Here is a 19,063-nt window from a genome sequence, read left to right on the forward strand (position 1 = left end):
ATGTGGATCTATTTTACATGTGACCCTAGGAAGTATCAGCACAGAAGTCCAAACCTTAACACTATTTTCAAAGATGACAAACTCTATCCCTGGTCAATTAAAATGACAACTGCTTTAAAAATGTATTTGTAGGGGTGCCTGGGTGGCTCAGTCAGTTAAGTATCTGACTCTTGATTTCAGCTCAGGTCATGATCTCAGGGTCGTGAAACAGCCCTGTGTCTGGCTCCATACTGGGCATGAAGCCTGCTTAAGATTCTCTCTCTCCCTCTGTCCCTCCCCCACTCTAAAAAATGTACATGTGTAAGACCTTTAGAGGTGCCTGGGTGGCTCTGTTGGATAAGTGTCTGCCTTCGGCTTGGGTCATAGTCCCAGGGTCCTGGGATCAAGCCCCACGTTGGGCTCCTTCAGCGAGGAGCCTGCTTCTCCCTCTCCTCCCCGCTCATGCTCTGTGTCACTATCTCTGTCTCTCTCTCTCTCAAAAAAAAAAACAACCAAAAACTTAAAAAAATAAAAGACCTTTAAAATACATTCTTAATCAACCTGTAATCTGAAAAAGCCTTCAAAATATACCAACAATGGATGGTAGTTACAAATTATTTTTCTTCCTCATTGCCTCAGTGATCCTATGGGGTGGTAGATATTCCAAGCATTCCAGAGTAGTAGTATTTTTGCTCTTCCTACCCTAGCCTTGTAATTTGATAATAATAGGCCATAAGGCAGTGTTAGGTGACAGAACCATGTGAAGTACCAAGATTGGCACTTATTTCTAAAGCCCAAGAATGCTCAATGGCAGTCCCCTGGAGAGATGTCATTTTTTGGGAAGATAATCAATTGACTATATAAGGCAATTTCCTCTTACACGAACAACTGCTATATAATGATTTACTTCTGCCTCTACTTTTTTCAGATACTGTGTGATGAAATATTTCACGTAATGTCAAAATGAGACAGACTTTACTCAGATAATGAAGACATAGTCCAGCTGTCTGAAACCTTGATTAACAAAATTCCACATTAAAACAAATCTATTTGATAGTAACTGAATATAAAAACAATCACTAATAACTTCTACCTTTAGTACAGTGTTTGGACCTGGTTCACTCCAAAACTCATCAAGCAAACCTAAGTGGATCCAGGCCCAGCCCTGGGCCCTCAGGGTATAGGACATCTCAAATTCAGATTCTTCCTTTAGTAAAGGAAGAAAAAATATTAAAAGGCAGAAGGCTGTGTGGTGCACAAGATCTTGCTTGTTACATATTTTCTGAATTTCGTCTCTAAAACGACTGAAGCAGCAGCAAAGGAAACTGCTACCCGCTAGCTTCCAGTTCAGAAGACACTGACAACAAAATTTCATTTATTCAATATATTCTTAGGACATTAGATATTCTGTATGCACAGATTTACCAAATAAATAATGTTTAATGAAGGTGCCAAACATTTTTATTTCTGAAAAGAAAGTGATCAAAAGGCATTTATGGCATTTATTAAAATGATTTCACCTTTTAGTAGCAGCTCAGGGTCTTCATTAACCCATGAGTTCATACTCTGTAAAACAGGTGGTTTTGTAGTCAGAAAAAAACAAACCTGAAAGTTGGGTTTACTGAGATATAATTTACATGCAATAAAATTCATCCTTCTTAGTATACAGTTCTAGGAGTTCCAACAACTACATTCAGTGAGCAACCACTTCTACAATCAAGATAAAGACCAGTCCTGTCCCAGTTTCCCTTGTGCTTCATTTCAGTCAATTCCCTACCCTTCCCTCACCCCCAGGCAGCCACAATCTTATTTTTAGTTAAAAAATAAATACCAGTGATGCCACTGGCGCTACTGAAGAACCTGTGTTGGACCATGTAACAAAAAATCATACACTGTGGCCCACGTCTGTTTTTGTAAATAAAGTTTTATGAAAACACAGCCATGTCATTTATTTACTTATTATCTATGGCTGCTTTCATGCTATGATAGTGGAATTGAGAAGTTGTTACAAACATCTGCAAAACCTAAAATACAGAAAAAGCTTGCTGACTCCTATTGTAGATTACTCTAATTTTCCTTTTAGCGATTTTTCTGTTTTCTCCTTTAAAATGTACTACCACTTCTCAAAGCACAAGCATATTTGCTTTTGTGCTTTGTTGCAATATATTCACAGATATTGCAGTTTTTACAAATTGAAGATCTATGGCAGCCCTGCCCTGAGCAAGTTTATCGGTACTATCTTTCTAACAGTATTTGCTCACTTTGTGTCTCTTTCACATTGGGGTAATTCTTGCAATATTTTGAACTTTTTCATTATTATTATCTTTGTTATGGGGCTCTGTGACCAGTGATTATGACTTGCTGAAAGTTCAGATGTTGGTTAGCATTTTAGCAATGAAGTATTTTTTAATTAAGGCACGGACATTTTCTTTTACACATAACGCTATCATACACTTACTAGACTACAGTATAGTGTAAACAATTTTTTACATACTGGGAAACCAAAAACTTCAACGGACTCACTTTATGCAATGTTAGCTTTATTCTGATAGTCTGAACCGAACCTACAATATCTCCAAGGTATGCCTGCTTATAGTAAACTTCCAATTCTCTTTTTATTCTAATACTCTGTTCTGATTTGCTAATGTGGACCTATTGTGGACCCAAAGTAAAGGGCAACAGAATATATGACATTCATACGCATCACTTTTTAGAAAACTCAGTTGAGATGGTTAAATGTTTGCTAAATAAATGCTACATTAAGATAATGAAGACAGACTATCATATACTGATGTTTATAATTCTATCACTCAAAATTATAATTACCCCTTCCAGGGAGTGTTCTAAAATTCTACTGTGAGCCCTTTGTGTTTTATACAAACAATATTAGTTTGCAATAAGCCAATTTGCTAGGAGAATGCTTTCCTTAAGGCATAATTGTGCTGTTTTCTGAGCATATTAGTGTTGACTTAGTGCCTTCTTTTAAAAAGATACCAATAATGTATAATGTAGTTTATAGAAATTACAATGCGTGCTGTGTCAGAGCCTAAAGAAAATCAAATCACCTCAGTGGTTAATGGTTTTAACTTAGGGCAATGAAAAGGAATTGATCATTACCTGGCAAGGAATCGCACCACCCCATTCTTGCTGAACAATATTGCAAACACCAACTAATGCAGATTCCAAGCAGGTTTTATCATAATCATCCATATTACTTAGTGCTTCCTGATTGAATAAAAGATAAAATTGCTCATTATTTTTTACTGTTATTAGAAAACAACATAAACTGTTCAAAGCATGAATGTTACACAGGGGACATTGTGCTTCTGAGAGCCCAAAAGCATATTTTCTCAAAGAAAAATGGTAAAACCAGCTTCCTCAACCACAAAGGACAATTAGGAGCGTCCTTTATTCCATTCTCTTATCAAGTGAGAGTGAATGGTCCACCAAGTTCCTAGCTTTGTAAGGGAACCCTGAAGAAAGTAACTAAAATGAAGAACTTTTAAACACATAAAAAAAAAAAAATGACAAAAATTATTGAGTACTAACTATATTCTAAATACCAACCTAGGCACTTAACATGAATTTAGTTATCTCAACACTCTGTAAGGTATAGATTATTAAACTATTTTTAAAACAAGGAAACAAAGGTACAGAATGATGAGGTAACTTTCCCAGGTCACAGGCCTAGAGGTGTCACAATCTAGATTTAACCCCAGTCAATCGGACTCCAGGACACTTGGTCTTAACCACTACTCTGAACGACTCAGATAGCAATTCTCTAAATTTCAGAACTGCTGAACATCCAAAATCCTTAGTTTACTATTCATTTACAAGAAATCCAGTGCAATTTTTAAAAAAAGCTTGTAGCAGAAAAAAAAGGTGAGACAGTAAAAGAAATGATTTAACAAAATTTTATTATGTACATTTAAAAAATCAAACTACACTGATCCTGGATCTCTAACCTGCCCAGCAAGTATTAAACTGTTTTAATTCCACACTTACTATTACAAGGTAGTGCTGGAAATACTGATTTAGAGATGTTGTCAGGAAGTAAATTCTCTGGCATATCACAGATAACACCTTTTGAACTAATACCTATCAACTGAGGTTTAAAAATTATAATTTCTTGGCATCTGTAAATCAATCAAAGGCTATTTATTGGAGAGGAAATATAATTTTGAATTACTCTAGAATGAAGGTTTTGGTAAGGAAGGGCTGTTTTTCATCTCAAGTTTTGTAAGAAAATAGAAAAGAATAAAGTATTGAACTTAAAGACCTTGAATTTTAGGGAATGGGGAACTATATCCTGACATGCTCTCCTTTCCACAGAAAATTCCAGAAAACCGAGAGAATAAAATAAGGTAACAACTCAGAGCTTGAACTCAAAGCTCTACCAAAGGTGTAAGGCCTACTGGTTGTGAAACTTTGTTTTATAGCTATACTCAGATATTATACCCACAGACTGCACATTAAATAAGCTCAAGTTCTACTGGGCGCTGGGGGGGCAGAGTCGGCTGACCATCTGACTCTTGGTTTTGGCTCAGGTCGTGATCTCAGGGTTGTGAGATCACTGGGCTCAGTGCTCAGCAAGAAGTCTTTGACTTTCTCTCTCCCTCTGCTCTTCCCCTCCTCCCCCAAATAAATGGATAAATCTTAAAAAAGAAAAAAAAAGTCCAAGTTCTAAATATTCAGTGCGATATGATAACACTGTTTTCCTTCCTAAAAATCTGGGCCCTGTACATACAATAACTCATTCCTTTTTGTACCTGGAGGGTGTTGTAATCTCTTGTGAAGGGAACCATCAGCTCCCAGAGTGATGAAAAAACCACGAGGGCTGTAAACTCAAGCTTGTAATTTGTGGCCATGTGCTCAAACAGCATCGTCAAACCATGGGCTGCCAGGTGCTTACGCTGATATTCCTCAGACCCCTCGATCGACACAGGTCGGGTCATGGAAAGGGATACGTCCATTACCACCACTGTTGGCATGATGAAAATGATCCCAATGTTCCCAATCAGAGCGCAAAAAGACAGCTAGAAAGAGAGAAATGCTGTAGAAAATAAATATGATTAGGTCTTCTTACATGTTACAGAGAGAAAAAAGGTTTTTTTCCCCACCCTAATTTTAACCAAACTTTGCAGAAATGAGTGAAGGCAAACCTCATTTAAGTTGAGGTAAAGGCAAAACTGCAGAGAATTCAGAAGGAGGGAAGCAAGCAACGACCCACATGCTCCAAGGACCACGTATTTCTATTAAAAAAGATATTAAATTCAGATAACTCTTGACTTTCATAATTTCAAAGTTTATACAACTTAATATAACAAACATTCCTACATCACCTCTCCAACAATTTATGAACGAACATTTCTAGCTGTCATATTTAATTTCTAACCAGTTTTGTCCATCCAGAGTCTTCCCTAATTGTATATATGCAATATGAGTTTTATGAAGGTGTAATTAGTATATACATACAATGCTGTGACCTCCTGTAATGGTGCTTTTTGACAAGCAATCCATTCTTTTTGGGCACCATCACTCTCTTAATCAATACAGCAGTAGTTGTGTGTTTATTTAATTATCTTGTTGCTTGGTGCCCTTTTTTATTATTAAAATGAATGTAAAATGTAAAAATGAAAGGGCTAGTAGAGTCATAATCCAAATTAGACAAAACTGGAAATCATTATGCATGACAAAAGCAGTAAACTACTGCTAGCCTCGGTAATACTGTACGTAAATTGGGCAACAATGCTTTCATTGTGAGGGAAAAGAACAAAATTAAACAGTATGTAGGACAGCTGACATTATCTCATGAACAAAATTAAACAGTATGTAGGACAGGTGACGTTATCTCATGAAATTGTGTATAAAAGTCAATATGCAGAGGGGCGCCTGGGTGGCTCAGTTGGTTAAGCATCTGACTTGGTTTTGGCTCAGGTCATGATCTCAGGATCCTGGGATCTAGCCCCACATCGGGCTCCATGCTTAGCACAGAGTCGGCTTGAGATCCTCTCCCTCTCCCTCCCCCAGCTCAGGCTCTCTCTAAATAAATAAATAAGTAGGGCGCCTGGGTGGCTCAGTCGTTAAACGTCTGCCTTCGGCTCAGGTCATGATCCCAGGGTCCCGGGATCGAGCCCCACATCGGGCTCCCTGCACCGCGGGAAGCCTGCTTCTCCCTCTCCCACTCCCCCTGCTTGTGTTCCCTCTCTCGCTGTATCTCTCTGTCAGATAAATAAAATCTTTAAAAAAAAAAAAAAAAATAAATAAATAAATAAGTAAATAAGTAAATAAATAAAATCCTTTTTGAAAAGTCAATATGCAGAATGGAGAAAACAGAGTTCTTTAAAATTACGGATTGAGAATTAGCATGAAGAAAACATTTCTGTTCTTAAAAATAAAGAAAAAAGTTCAGATACACAGACCTGCTCATGGGGACACAGCTTGCTGCTACTCTGTTAATAAGCAAACTACGGTCTATTGATATAACAGCTATAAATAAAAGACACGTACGTAAATATGAGAAATATATTTATAAAGTGCCAGTAACCGAGAAAAGGAGGTCACAGCATTGTATGTATATACTAATTACACCTTCATAAAACTCATATTGCATATATACAATTAGGGAAGACTCTGGATGGACAAAACTGGTTAGAAATTAAATGCTTGCTAATTTCTTCTCTGGAACTTCAAAAACACCTAACAGTGGCCAGACTGCTTGTTTCAGGGAAGTATCCAACTGCAAATGTATGATATTCTAAAATTCCATTTGTAAACAGGCTGTTGGGAACTCAGAACATAATGGTTCATGGAAGCAAGGTTATAAACCGAGGTCAGGGACTCAAGTAAAGTAGGAAAAGCCTTTTTACCACATAGTGGCCTGAGATACATTTTAAATACAGTAATGCCTCATGTATCTAACATCAATAAAGATTAAATGAGGGATATAAATTACTTTTCCAGACTCTTTAAAATTCTAAGATGTTTAGCCATTTTGATAGACAAAATTAAAATGTGTATCTCTCTCTTTTCTGCCTCATTAAACACCGTGCGAAACATAATCTACTCTTATGATGACCTGGTATCACCACTCTAAACACCAATACTGCCTAGCACCTTGCTACTCTCATGGGTTTTTTTTTTTTTTCACACCAGCATTGTGTGCTGCAGAACACTGTTCTGGAGAGATGCTCCAAGAAAATGAGTTCAGGCATTAATAAAGACTAGAAAAGGTCTAGAACAAAAAAAAAAATCCAGTTTAATTTGCTAACTCTGTTTCCCCTTTAACCCTTTTCTACATAATTACCATTAAGGTCCCATAAAACAGGGATTATGTAGAATATACACAGAAACAATGCCTTGTATTCAAGGGATCCAGGCTGTTGTGCTCTGTTTTGGTGCCTCCTTTTTATGATTAATTTTTAGCCCATCAGCTTGCATCCTACTTAACTCAGTAATTCCCTATAATCATCCTCCCTCTTTCTAATTTGCTTCTTCTTGGCTACTGTGGGCTAGAAAGCCAGGTAACCGAGCTTGTTAAAACTGTGTCCAAAGTCAAACTCAACAGGTTCTCAGAGCCTGTGGGTTTCTTCTAGTGTCAAATGTATGGGCTTAAGTGTATCAGCTTGGTACTACTTCATCTTCTCAGTCTTTTTTATTTTCTTTCTGGGTCTTAGCTGTGCTGTTCAAGAAGTGAGGCCCTGTATAACATTGGTCCAACCATACTACATTAGACCATAAGCTCACTAAGGGCAGGGACTGTGTCAGATTGTGCCCAGCAATGTCTCCCCAGAACCTATCACAGTAACTGGCACAGGGTGTGTGCTTGACAAATATTTGATAATGACTAATTACCCCTAGTCACCAGACAGAACATTAATTCTTTGGCAAAACACAGGATGAATTTTAACTCTGGACACCAGAAACACATTTCCTTCTCTCCTCCTCATTCAAGCAGATAACTAGGAACTCCTATGTCTCTGCCCACATATAGAGTTTATCCAGCTCACATGGCAGTCCCATTTCTGCACAGGAAGGGACACCTGGGTGGTGCAGTCGGTTAAGCCTCAGACTCTTGGTTTTGGCTCAGTTTGTGTTCTGGGGTCGTGAGATCAAGCCCCACATTGGGCTTCATGCTCAGTAGAGAGTCTGCTTAAGACTCCCTCTCCTCTTGCCCCCCATGTGCATGTGTGTGCACACCTGCGCTCTACTAAACAAATCTTTAGGAAAAAAAAAAAGAAAAGAAAGCTGGGGAGGAGCACCTGGGTGGCTCAGTAGGTTGGGGGGGGGGGGCTATTGATTTTGCCTCAGGTCATGATCTCAGGGTTGTGAGACAGCCCTGCAGGAGGCTCCATGCATGGAGCCTGCACACCATTCTCAGCAGTTTCACTCTCTGAGCGGGATTCCATTCAAATTTCTAGGGGCCCACCCATTCATGTTGGGTCCTTACCTACCCTTAGGTTTCTGGCAGCCTGACTTCCCTAGCCCTGTGAGTGCCTCCTGAGTTCTCTCCCTCTGCCTCTCCCCACTGCATGCACTGGCTCTCTCTCCCTCTCTCTCAAAAAAAAAGTTGGGGATCATGGGAAGTACTTCCTCAACTTTTCAAGGAGACTGGGAAAGAGTATACACAGATTTAGATCTCGTACAAGAAAGCATTTCTGGCCCCTGAAATCCGCTGTGAATGGGTGCCCATAGCTGGCAGTCTCGCCTTCTCTGCAAACACCTCTAGGGCTGGCTGATGCATTTGTGTCCATCCACCCTCGTAACAGTGGTAAAATCATGGGAAACCATTACTTCAGTTCTAAGTACAGAATTAAAAGAGGAATCTGCATGTTCTTGAAGGATGATTTACTCAAGCACTCTAGGCCGGATTTAAAAAAAAAAAAAAAATCCGTGCCCACCACAGTCCAGCAATTTTTTGAGAACATGAAGTATCTCTCACTTGGGCTAATTCTCCCCCTTTTCCCATAAGTACTATTTAAAGTACTGGTTACATATAATGCTTAAGACAATTACGGGCCATCTTTCTCAACAACAGTCTGCTCCTGAGAATGGAACCCAGCCACCGGTCTTGGCCTTAATGCTAAGTCACCTAAGTACACGTTTACAATGCTTCCCTGCAGGTGACAATTAGTTCAGTCGTCAAGAATGTCTTCTCAGCAGTTTCGCTCTCGGAGCATGATTCCACTCGAACTTCTAGGGTTTCTGGGGGCCCGGCCATTCACGCTAGGGTCCTTACCTACCCTTAGGTTTCTGCCAGCCTGACTTCCCTAGCCCTGTGAGTGCCTCCTGAGTTCTCTGGTACAACTTCATCTCGAAACCGCCAGCCTGGAAATACAGCACTCCTGCATTTGAATCGCAACGGGGGGGGGTGGGGTGGGGTGGATTTTTACCTTAAGATCAGTCCAAAACAAAAACTGAGATCTGGAAGTCTTATGGGAAGAGGGAACGAAGAGGGCCCGCGCAGGGGCCGAAATCGCGGTGTTCACGCGGGGCCCACGACCCCGAGCTACAGAGCGAGGGGAGGCCGGGAGCAGGGCCCGGAACTGGCGCCGCACGGACGGCGCGGGGCGGCGGGAAGGCCGGGCGCCGGCTCCGCGTCGTTCCCCACCCCTGACCCCTTCCCCTGCAGCTCCAACAAGCAACGAAGGGCTGCCCGAGGCCCCCGGCCAACCCCACTCACCCCGCGCCCATCGCCGGCACGGTCCGTCCGCGTAAACTTCCCGCCCGCGCACCACGGCCGGAACGATGGGGCCGCGCGACGAAAGGGAAGCCGGCGCCAAAGTGCGCGCGGGACGGGGGCGGGGCTTTAAGGCCTGAGCGGCAGGGCCATGGCGCGGCGAGGCCGCTAGGGGGCGCACCCTCCTCGGCGTCCCTCCGCAGTCCTGGGTCCGCGTTGACCTCTGCTCCAACATCCCCAACCTTGCGGAGCCCGGCCTCTGTCTCCCCTTCCTCCCTCCCTCTCCCTTTTCGGGCTCTTCCCTCTTTCCCTCTGCCCACCTCCTCCTCTCTGAAGAGAGACCTCTGTGAGCCCTTCACACTCCAGCCTCCTCGCTCACCTGCGCCTCTTGGCGCACCCGCCTCACGCTCACTGACACGTGCCCCTCTCTGCCCGCACTCTTGAGCCCCCTCCGAACCAGGTGACAGAATCTTCTCCAAACTCTTCTTTAGCTACACTTCCTGCCTGGGGAGTGCTCATGCTAAGCGCACCGTATATTTTTCTTAGGTGACAAGCCAAGACTTCCCCTCTGGGTCTCCTCGGCGCGAGGCTCACTTTCTCCCCCCCCCACCCTTCTCTGAGGGGAGGTTCATTGGTTCTCCCTACAGTGCGAGGTGCCTTGCTGAAGGATCCGCACTCCCACTTCCCTGGGACGCACCACGGGCCCTCCCCGCCTCGCCTCTGGCCACCCGGTGTCCCGCAGCAGCCTGCGCCCCGGCCAGGTTCCTGAGGGGGCAAGAAGTAGTTTTCTAACCATGCAGGCCTGGGTAGTCGTGGTTCAAAGAATCATGTTGTACCATATAGATTACAAGTGAGAATAGAAAAAGGCCTCTGCCTCTTTTTCTTTTAGTTGGTGGGATGGAGGGAGGTAGGGGGTGGGTTAAGGAGGGAGGGTGCTTTGAACTGAACAACCTAGTCTGTCTGACTTTTCACAGCTTGTTCTGTGGGAGAGTGCAGGTTCCAATTATTGTAGTTCTTTCCCATCTCCTCCTTAAATCCAAGGTGGCTGAAGAAGAGAGTCAGTCCCTGGGAATGTCTCGGCCAGCATCAGGGCCCAGGGACCTACAGACTGTCCTTTTTGCTTCAGGACTCCTTTCCCCAACGTGGCTAGGCTCACTGTCTCAAACCCTTATTATGCTTGAGCATAATGGGATCTAGGTAAGTAAGGCTGCTTCTTGATTATTTGGTTACAGTTTCTAACTCTTTCCCTAGTGGGAGGGATGTGGCCAAGAATGTGTGGGCAGGGGAGTTGTCTAGTTACCCCTAAAGTGATGACTCAGCCATAGGGTCGCAGTTCTCCTGGTAGTTCCAGCTCAGCTCCATGGACTGATTCCTTACCTTCCCCAGTCCTAAAGCTTAAGTTTATTAGTTTGCTGATGGGTGATCAGATTTTGGTAAACTTGTTCTGAATACAGGCTTTCAGGAGATTAGGGAAGCAAAAGAGCGATTTACTAAAATTGAACGGGAAAAGGTAACTACCAAGGGGACTGAGTCACTTAGGGCAACTGGTTAAGTCTTTTGTTTTTATTTGTAAATTCTTAGTAGAATCCCATGAAAAATCAGAAGGTTGTGCAGTGAATATAAAATCAGAGAACATCAGCACAAAGAGTTAGAAATTCTTGCAGGAGATGTTTTTCAAGTCATAGCTGGCTAATGAATTTCTTTTTCTCACTCCAGAGACCCTCATTTGCATGTTTCCACACATACATTAAAGAGAATCAATGAACAACTTCCTTTGCATAATCTATCATCCTTTCATTATTTATTTATTTATTTATTTTTGCTTTGAAACAGTGGACCACTGTCAACAGAGGCTTTGAAAGGCAGAGTGGTTTGGTTTCTAGTCTGGCAAAGTAAAGGTTAGTGACAGAAATTCTAAGCCACTCATAGGTGCTAAGTACTGGGGCTCAGAGGGGGGGTTCAGATAGCCACACTTGTCGATCATTCAGAATATTTTCACTGCTCTAAAAATCCTCTGTGTTCTGCCCTTTTATCCCTCCCTCTCCCCTGACTCCCAGCGACCACTAATCTTTTTATTGTCTCCATAGTTTTGCCTTTCCCTGAATGTTATAGAGTTGGAATCATACAGTATGTAGCCTTTTCAGATTGGCTTCTTTTGCTTAGTGATACCCATTTCAGTTTTTGTCATGTTTGTTTATGGCTTAATAGCTCATTTCTTTTTAGTGCTAAATAATAAATATTCCACTGTCTGGATGTACCTCCGTTTGCTGAAGGACATCTTGGTTGCTTCCAAGTTTTGGCAATTATGAATAAGGCTGCTATAAACACCATTGTGCAGGTTTCGTGTGGACATATGTTTTCAATTCATTTGAATAAATACCAAGGAAAGAGATTGCTGGGTCATATGGTAAGAACCTTTTAGTTTTGTGAAAAACTAAACTTTTGTGAAAAAGTTGTCTTTTGAAGTGACCGTACCATTTTGCATTCCCAGCAGCAATAAATGAGAGTTCCTGCTGCTCCTCAGCAACATTGATGTTGTCAGTGTTCTTGATTTTGGCTATTCTGATAGGTGGGTGGTGGTGTCTCATTGTTGTTTTAATTTGCAATTCCCTAATGACATATGATGTTGAACATCTTTTCATGTGCTTACTTTCCATCTGTATATCTTCTTTGGTGAAGGGTCTGTTCTGTTCAAATCTTTTGCACATTTTAAAATCAGAATGAGTTCTTTTTTTTTACTTTTGAGTTTTAAGTGTTGTTTGTATGTATATTTTGGATAACATTCATTTATTGGATATGTGTTTTGCAAGTATTTTCTTCCAGTCTGTGTCTTTGCATTCTCTTGACAGTGAGGGACTTAAAAAAAATTAAAACAAAAAACCAATACTACAGGGCGCCTGGGTGGCTCAGTTGGATAAGCGACTGCCTTCGGCTCAGGTCATGATCCTGGAGTCCCTGGATTGAGTCCCGCATCGGGCTCCCTGCTCAGCAGGGAGCCTGCTTCTCCCTCTGACCCTCCCCCCTCTCATGTGCTCTCTCTCTCTCATTCTCTCTGTCTCAAATAAATAAATAAAATCTTTAAAAAAAAAAAAACAAAACCAATACTACAATACCATTATCAAATTTAAAATAATTAACAATAAGTCCCTAACATCATTAAATACCCAGTTTTCAAATATCCAGGGGACTATAAAATATTATAAATTTTACTTTTTAAAAAAATTTAAAAATTTTTTAAATTAAAAATTTATTTTTTTTCAGAGAGAGAAAGAGAGTGTGAGCATGAGGGGGGGCAGGGCAGAGGGAGAGGATCTCAAGCAGACTCCGTGTGGAGTGTGGAGCCCGCTGTGGAGCTGGATCCCATGACCCTGAGTTCTTGACCTGAGCCGAAACCAAGATTTGGACATTTAACTGACTGAGCCACTCAGGGGTCCCTAAATTTTACTTTTTTTTACTTTGATTGTGTGAGTCAGGAACCAAGTAAGATCCAGACATTGCAGTCTCTGAAGTATCTTGTCATCCCTAAGTTCTCCCTCCATGTCTTTTTTCCCTTGCAGTGTATTTGATGAAGAAACTGTGACCCCCCTCTCTTTTAATTGCTCTCGATCCTCCTCAGTCTGTCCACAGCATTTGAGAAAATCACAAAGCTTCTCTCTATTCTAAAATAATAGAAAGACTCACTGAACAAAGTAGGGATTTTATACAATTCCAATTCCAATTCATTTCATCTCTGCTCTATAAATACGGGTGAGGCTTACCCACCAATGGTTCCCAAGGGTCTGGCATGTAACACTGGGTATGCATTTGTGAAAAGAAGATAGGAAGGAAGTTAAGAGATTATTTGAAAAAAAAAAAAGTCAAAGGGGAAAGAAGAGAAAATTTGATATTACATTTGCCTAAGAAAGTAGAACTGAACTTTTTTTTTTTTTTAAAGATTTTTATTTATTTATTTAACAGAGAGAGAGCACAAGTAGGCAGAGTGGCAGACAGAGGGAGAGGGAAAAGCAGGCTCTCTGCCAAGCAAGGAGCCCGATGTAGGGCTCGATCCCAGGATCCTGAGATCATGATCTGAGCCGAAGGCAGCCGCTTAACCGACTGAGCCACCCAGGCGCCCCAGAACTGAACTTCTTTATTTAGGACACCCCCTTCTTTGAAAAGCATTACAGGGGCGCCTGTGACTCACTTGTTAAGCGTCAGCCTTCGGCTCAGGTCATGAATGATCCCAGAGAACTGGGATCGAGCCCCGCGTCGGGCTCCCTGCTCCGTGGGAAGCCTGCTTCTCCCTCTCCCACTCCTCCTGCTTGCGTTCCCTCTCTTGCTGTGTCTCTCTCTGTCAAGTAAATAAATAAAATCTTAAAAAAAAAAAAGCATTACAAACTCTAAATTTTTAAAGGTTCCTCATGATCTGGGCCTACATCTATCTTCCCAGGCTCACCCCTCACCCTAGCATCTTTCAGTGAAAAAGCAGATAAAGCAAAACAAAACTAGTTTTTCTTTCTTTCTTCCTCCTTTCTTTCTTTCTTTCTTTTCTTTTTTTCTTTCTCCTGCCTTCCTGCCTTCCTGCCTTAGATTTCTTTATTATTTTAGAGAGAACACATGTATAGAGGGAGGGGCAGAAGCAGAGGGAGAGACAGAATCTCAGGCAGACTTCCCGCTGAGTGCGGAGCTAGACCCTGGGCTCTATCTCACAACCCTGAGATTGTGACCTGAGTGAAATCAAGAGTCTGTGGGTTGGAAGGAGCCCCCCAGAGCATAATTACCCAAAAGCGGGGTGGGGTGTGTGTGGGGGGGGGCTGGGTTGGGGGCGTTGGAAAGGGGGAAAGTAGGGAATGGGAGAATCACCACTCCTCACCTTCCTGGGGGTTAAAATGGTTTTAACTCTTACTTCCCCACACCACAAACTGGCTTTAAGTCTCCTCCTCCCCAAAGGACTCTACTCGAAGTGAGTGGGCATGCCAGCGTGCTTGTGTGTGTGTGTGTGTGTAAACAATGCAGTGGCCTAAATAGGGAGTTGGCATGTGGGAGTGGGACTCCACCCTTTATCCTCCCCACTCATTCCCTCCAAGAGAGGCCCACGCTCGAAGCCTGGGCCAAAGACTGAGCCTGAGTTGGAGGTGGAGAGTTGGAGAGGAGGAACACTGTCCCCTTTGGATGGAAGTGAGACCTGGGATGAGGCTGACACTAAAATCAGGGAGTATTAGAAGAATAGGAGACTGCAAGGTGTATAAAAACCTTGGTGGTTTGGGCCTCCTTTATATCTTGTTTTTATTATTACTAGTGTATTAATATACCTTGGGCATCATCTTCATTGCTTTGAACTGCTATATAATTGATTACTGGAAAGTTATGACACCATTTATGTACCAGTTTTCCACTGACATTTATTTTTTTTAGTTCAAGGCAGAACTTGAACACATGACCCTGAGATCAAAACCTGAGCTGAGATCAAGAGTCAGAGGCTTAACCCACTGCATCACCCAAGTGCCCCTCCATTGACATTTAGATAGATTTCAATTTTCACTCTTACAAGCAATGTAGGAATAGGCCTTGTAGATATGGTGGAGGCCTTTCCTCTGACTGAAGTGGGAAAGTGCTGGAAAGTTTGGAGTAGAGGAGGGACATGACGTGACTTACAGTTTAACAAGCTCTCTTGTGCTACTGTACCAGATTGATAACTCACAGTATCTTCATCAGCACAGGATATTACATTTTTTAGTCTTTGTCAACTGATGAGAAAAAAAAAAAATCTGTTGCTTCAGTTGGTATTCCTTTTAAAATCAGATCGACACAGCGAGTTTTACTTAGTGTGCTGTTTCTCATTTACTTAGTGCGGAGTTGTTAATTTTACTGGTACTGTGTGGATTCCTGTGTGGCCACACTGAAGCCCTCTGATAGGGCCTGTTTGACCTCTTTTCCAGGCCCCAGGCCCCTCCGGATGGGTACCTGACTAAGAAGGCCAAAACCCTGACTCTGAACCGCTACTGACCTGAAGTGTCACCCCCCTGCAGCTCCCTGCCTCAGGTATGGCTCCCTCACTGGCTTAGAGAGATGAAGTGTTGTGGGATGTTTGGGGGCTTATTTTGCTTACTCCCACCAGTGACAGCAGTGTAGCCAGCACCCTACAGGGCAGTGTGGGTGGCTCAGTCGGTTCAGCATCCAACTCTTGATTTTGGCTCAGGTCATGATCTCTGGGCCTGAAATCTCCGGCCTTGGGCTCCACCCTCAGTGGGGAGTCAGCGTCTGTCCCTCTGCCCCTCCCCCAACTGGTGCTGTCTCTCTAAAATCAATCAATCAATCTTTTTAAAAAGTATCCTATAAACAATATAATATAAACAATTAAAACAATATCAACAAAAGGTCTTGGGCTGTGGCAGTTCCGTGCCTGACAGATCCAAATGCTTTTCCACAGGTTCTCACTGTACCGCTTCCATCTCCCCCACGTAGAAGCTCTGCTTTTCTGGTTGTATAAATGAGGAACCAGACTTTGAGAGACCTTAGGAGACTTGCTCCTGGTCAGGCTTATTACTTTATTAGATGTTGCAAAGTAGTACCTGTGGGTCTAATTCAGCACATTTTGTCTACCTTTTAATATTTTTAAATTGTTTTACATTGGAATGACTACTGATGGGTCATTCTTTCTCTGTCCAGACACAGCCCTCGTTACTCTTCTGCTGACTTTGAATAGAGCTAATTTAACTTAATTTTATTCACCCAGGTCCTGAAGGCATTTGATTTTGCAACGCCTGCCAAATCTTGTCTACTTTCCACTCTGCAACTATAGGGTCAACATCAACTCCTGATGTGGGCCCAGAAATAAACCAGCCTCAGCCACAAACCCTTTGCCATTAGGCAAAAAAAATCTCATTCCTTCTTTCTCCTGTTCTAATAGAACCATGGGAAAGGCCTTGAGCTGCGGAGGGGAAGGAAAGGCCTCCCTGCTGACCTGCGTAGCCTCTAAACCCTGCCTTCCTCAGACCCTGATATTACTGGGAGGGTCAGAGCCAAAACTGCCCCACTTGCCCTGCCACCCTGTTTGATGGAGAGTATAAAATGAGACAAATTGGTGGAACAAAGTAGATCATCTTTCCCTCCTGGTGGTACTGGTCTTTCTCCAGCACTTTGTTTCTGAATGGCCATGAACCTCTGTGAGTGGGCATTTCCTCCCCCTTTCTCACCCCGGTGTGTAGCTCAGGCACCCCATCTCTGACCATCTCCTCACTGGGATGTCCCTTTTCATTTCATCCACAAAGGTATTTACTGGGTGCCAGACACTGTTCTGGGGTCTGGGGATTCAGTGTTGAATACACAGGCAAGGTCCTTGTCCTCTTGGAGCTCACTTGCTACTAAGAGATGCAGACACAAGTCAGGTGATCACACGAATAAGTACATAGGACGGTGCTGTCACAATGGAATGCTTGGGGACCTGTTGCCCCCTAGCGGTCTATGGTCTACATAAGTAAAATAACAACAGTACCAGACCCTGTTGGTAGGTTTTACATATTAATTTACTTTATCTTCACAATGGGCCTACCAAGCAGGTAGTGTCATTACCCACCACAGGGGAGATTTACAGCCACTGAGAAGTGAAATAACTTGCCCGAACTCACCCTGCCAGTCCAGGCGATGCTTCTGCTCTTGGTTGAGCAGCAGATTTGTCTACAGCCTGGTGAATTTCAAAGTGTGCCCCAGTCCCCTGAGAACAAGACAGGGGGAACCAGGCTCAACCCCAGCAGGTGAGATTTAGGTTAGACACTAGAAAGATCCTTGGCAACAGTTATAAGTATACGAGAAAAGGAATGCCTTTTCTGGGAATTTGCTTCTCCCCTGAATTTCCTGTACGGCACAAATAGCATTGTAAAAAATAGAGGAATTATTCTAGGAAAAAAAAAAAGATCTCTCATAATTCTTCCTTGTGAATTGGGTTCCTTTTTCCATCTTTTTTTTTTTTTTTTTTTTATAGCCCAGTGTGAGTCTTGAACTCATGACCCCAAGTTCAAGAATCAGATGCTTCACCAACTGAACCACTCAGGTACCCTTCTTCTTTCATCTTTCTGGGCCAGGTTGAGGCTGTTAGACAGCTGGGTCACTGAGACGGGACGTGACTAGATCTGGCAAGGCAAGGATGTGGTGACTAGCAGAGGTCAGCTCTTCTCTCCATGCTTCCATAAGGGGTGGACACCCCTGTGTACCTCAGCAGGGGGATCTGGACACCTTCTTACCCTTATAGGCCACTCTGGATAAAGTAGGGCAGGGGTGAAGCTGTGGGGGATTACCTGCTATTTCAGAGGAGAACAATCAAAACTGTATGTGATCTGTGTCCCTGGGGGAAACAGGGAGGGGAGAAAGGAGCAGTCAGTAAGGATCAGGCAGAGCTAGGTGATTAAAATGGCTTCCACGTCAATGGGTAGGGTCATAAGTTCCCATTGCCTCACCCCACCCTCATTTCAATACCTCCAGCCCTGAGCTGGCTGCATAATTCCTTGGGTATCCTGGGATGTCCCCTCTTGCTCTCGGGAGATCTCTGTCCTCCCTACCAAGGATTTCCCTTAGGCCTAATAAAATATTTTTTGCGTGCCAAATGTTTCAAAGTTTAAAGTATTTTCCCCACATTCCCTCATCTTTTAAAATAAACTTTATTTCTTAGAGCAGTTTTAGGTTCACAGTGATACTGAGCAGATATTCCCTCATTTTTAATTTTGATTCTCACATCAGCCCTACAAAGAGGCAGGACTGGTATTACTATCTCCACATGGACACTTAGATTACATTTAGAATCACACACTAGCAAACAGAGCCTGGTGTTAACTGAGGTCTTCTGATCTCTTAAGCCCCAGACACTTTCTCTTGGTTCCCTCAGAGTGCCTTCTGAATCTTTCCAGATCTTTCCTCCCCCTAAGCATGGTAACCCTGCACCATCCCTCCTTCCTAGAGCTTAGAACCAAGTTTGAGAAGTGTCCCCAGTTTCCTTGTTGACTGCAGGGGACCACGGAGAGCCCATCTGTTTCCCCAGTGGAAGGCCCACCCTGGCAGAGGCACTGGGACCCAGAACTTGTACAATGCCCTGATAAGCTTCTTAGAGGCAGGTATTAGCAGGGATCGGATATTCTTCCCCTGAGATGCCCTTCACACCCGACCCTGCCTTGAATTAGGATTCCACAGGGGAGCTGGGTACAGGAGAATGGGGTGTTTCCTGCTGTCCAGCTTCAGACTCACTCTTTGAGACCCTGGATTCTGACAAGTTTCCAGAACTAAGAAGACACTCAGATGTCCAGGTTTGAAGGTAAATGATGTGATTAGGTAGGAGGGGTCAGCCGGGGTGCCGGCTCAGCTCCGTTAGACAACACAGGCAGACCAGAAAGAAAGAGACCCTCCAAAGTTTCTTTAGGAGAGTCAAGCAGCTTGCTG

At 43.0% G+C, this 19,063-nt stretch overlaps 1 protein-coding gene across 3 annotated transcripts in view; it reads right to left on the bottom strand.

Moving 5' to 3' along the window:
- Positions 1–9,748, bottom strand: part of INTS14 (integrator complex subunit 14) — a 31,438-nt gene extending 21,690 nt beyond the window's left edge. The window contains exons 1-3 of one of the 3 annotated variants that reach the window (XM_032418131.1): positions 9,662–9,748; positions 4,749–5,032; positions 3,097–3,204 (exon numbers count right to left, since the gene is read on the bottom strand). In XM_032418131.1, the coding sequence (XP_032274022.1) occupies positions 3,097–3,204; positions 4,749–4,970 (330 nt within the window). In that variant the 5' untranslated portion in view covers positions 4,971–5,032; positions 9,662–9,748. Of the gene's footprint in view, positions 1–3,096; positions 3,205–4,748; positions 5,033–9,371; positions 9,619–9,661 lie in introns of those variants that run through there. The other 2 variants (XM_032418133.1, XM_032418132.1) reach the window with 2 other exon arrangements.
- Between the last annotated feature and the right edge of the window lie 9,315 nt (positions 9,749–19,063).

Source organism: Phoca vitulina, unplaced genomic scaffold (genome assembly GCF_004348235.1).
Source record: "Phoca vitulina isolate PV1807 unplaced genomic scaffold, GSC_HSeal_1.0 scaffold20, whole genome shotgun sequence".
NCBI classification, from domain to species: domain Eukaryota; kingdom Metazoa; phylum Chordata; class Mammalia; order Carnivora; family Phocidae; genus Phoca; species Phoca vitulina.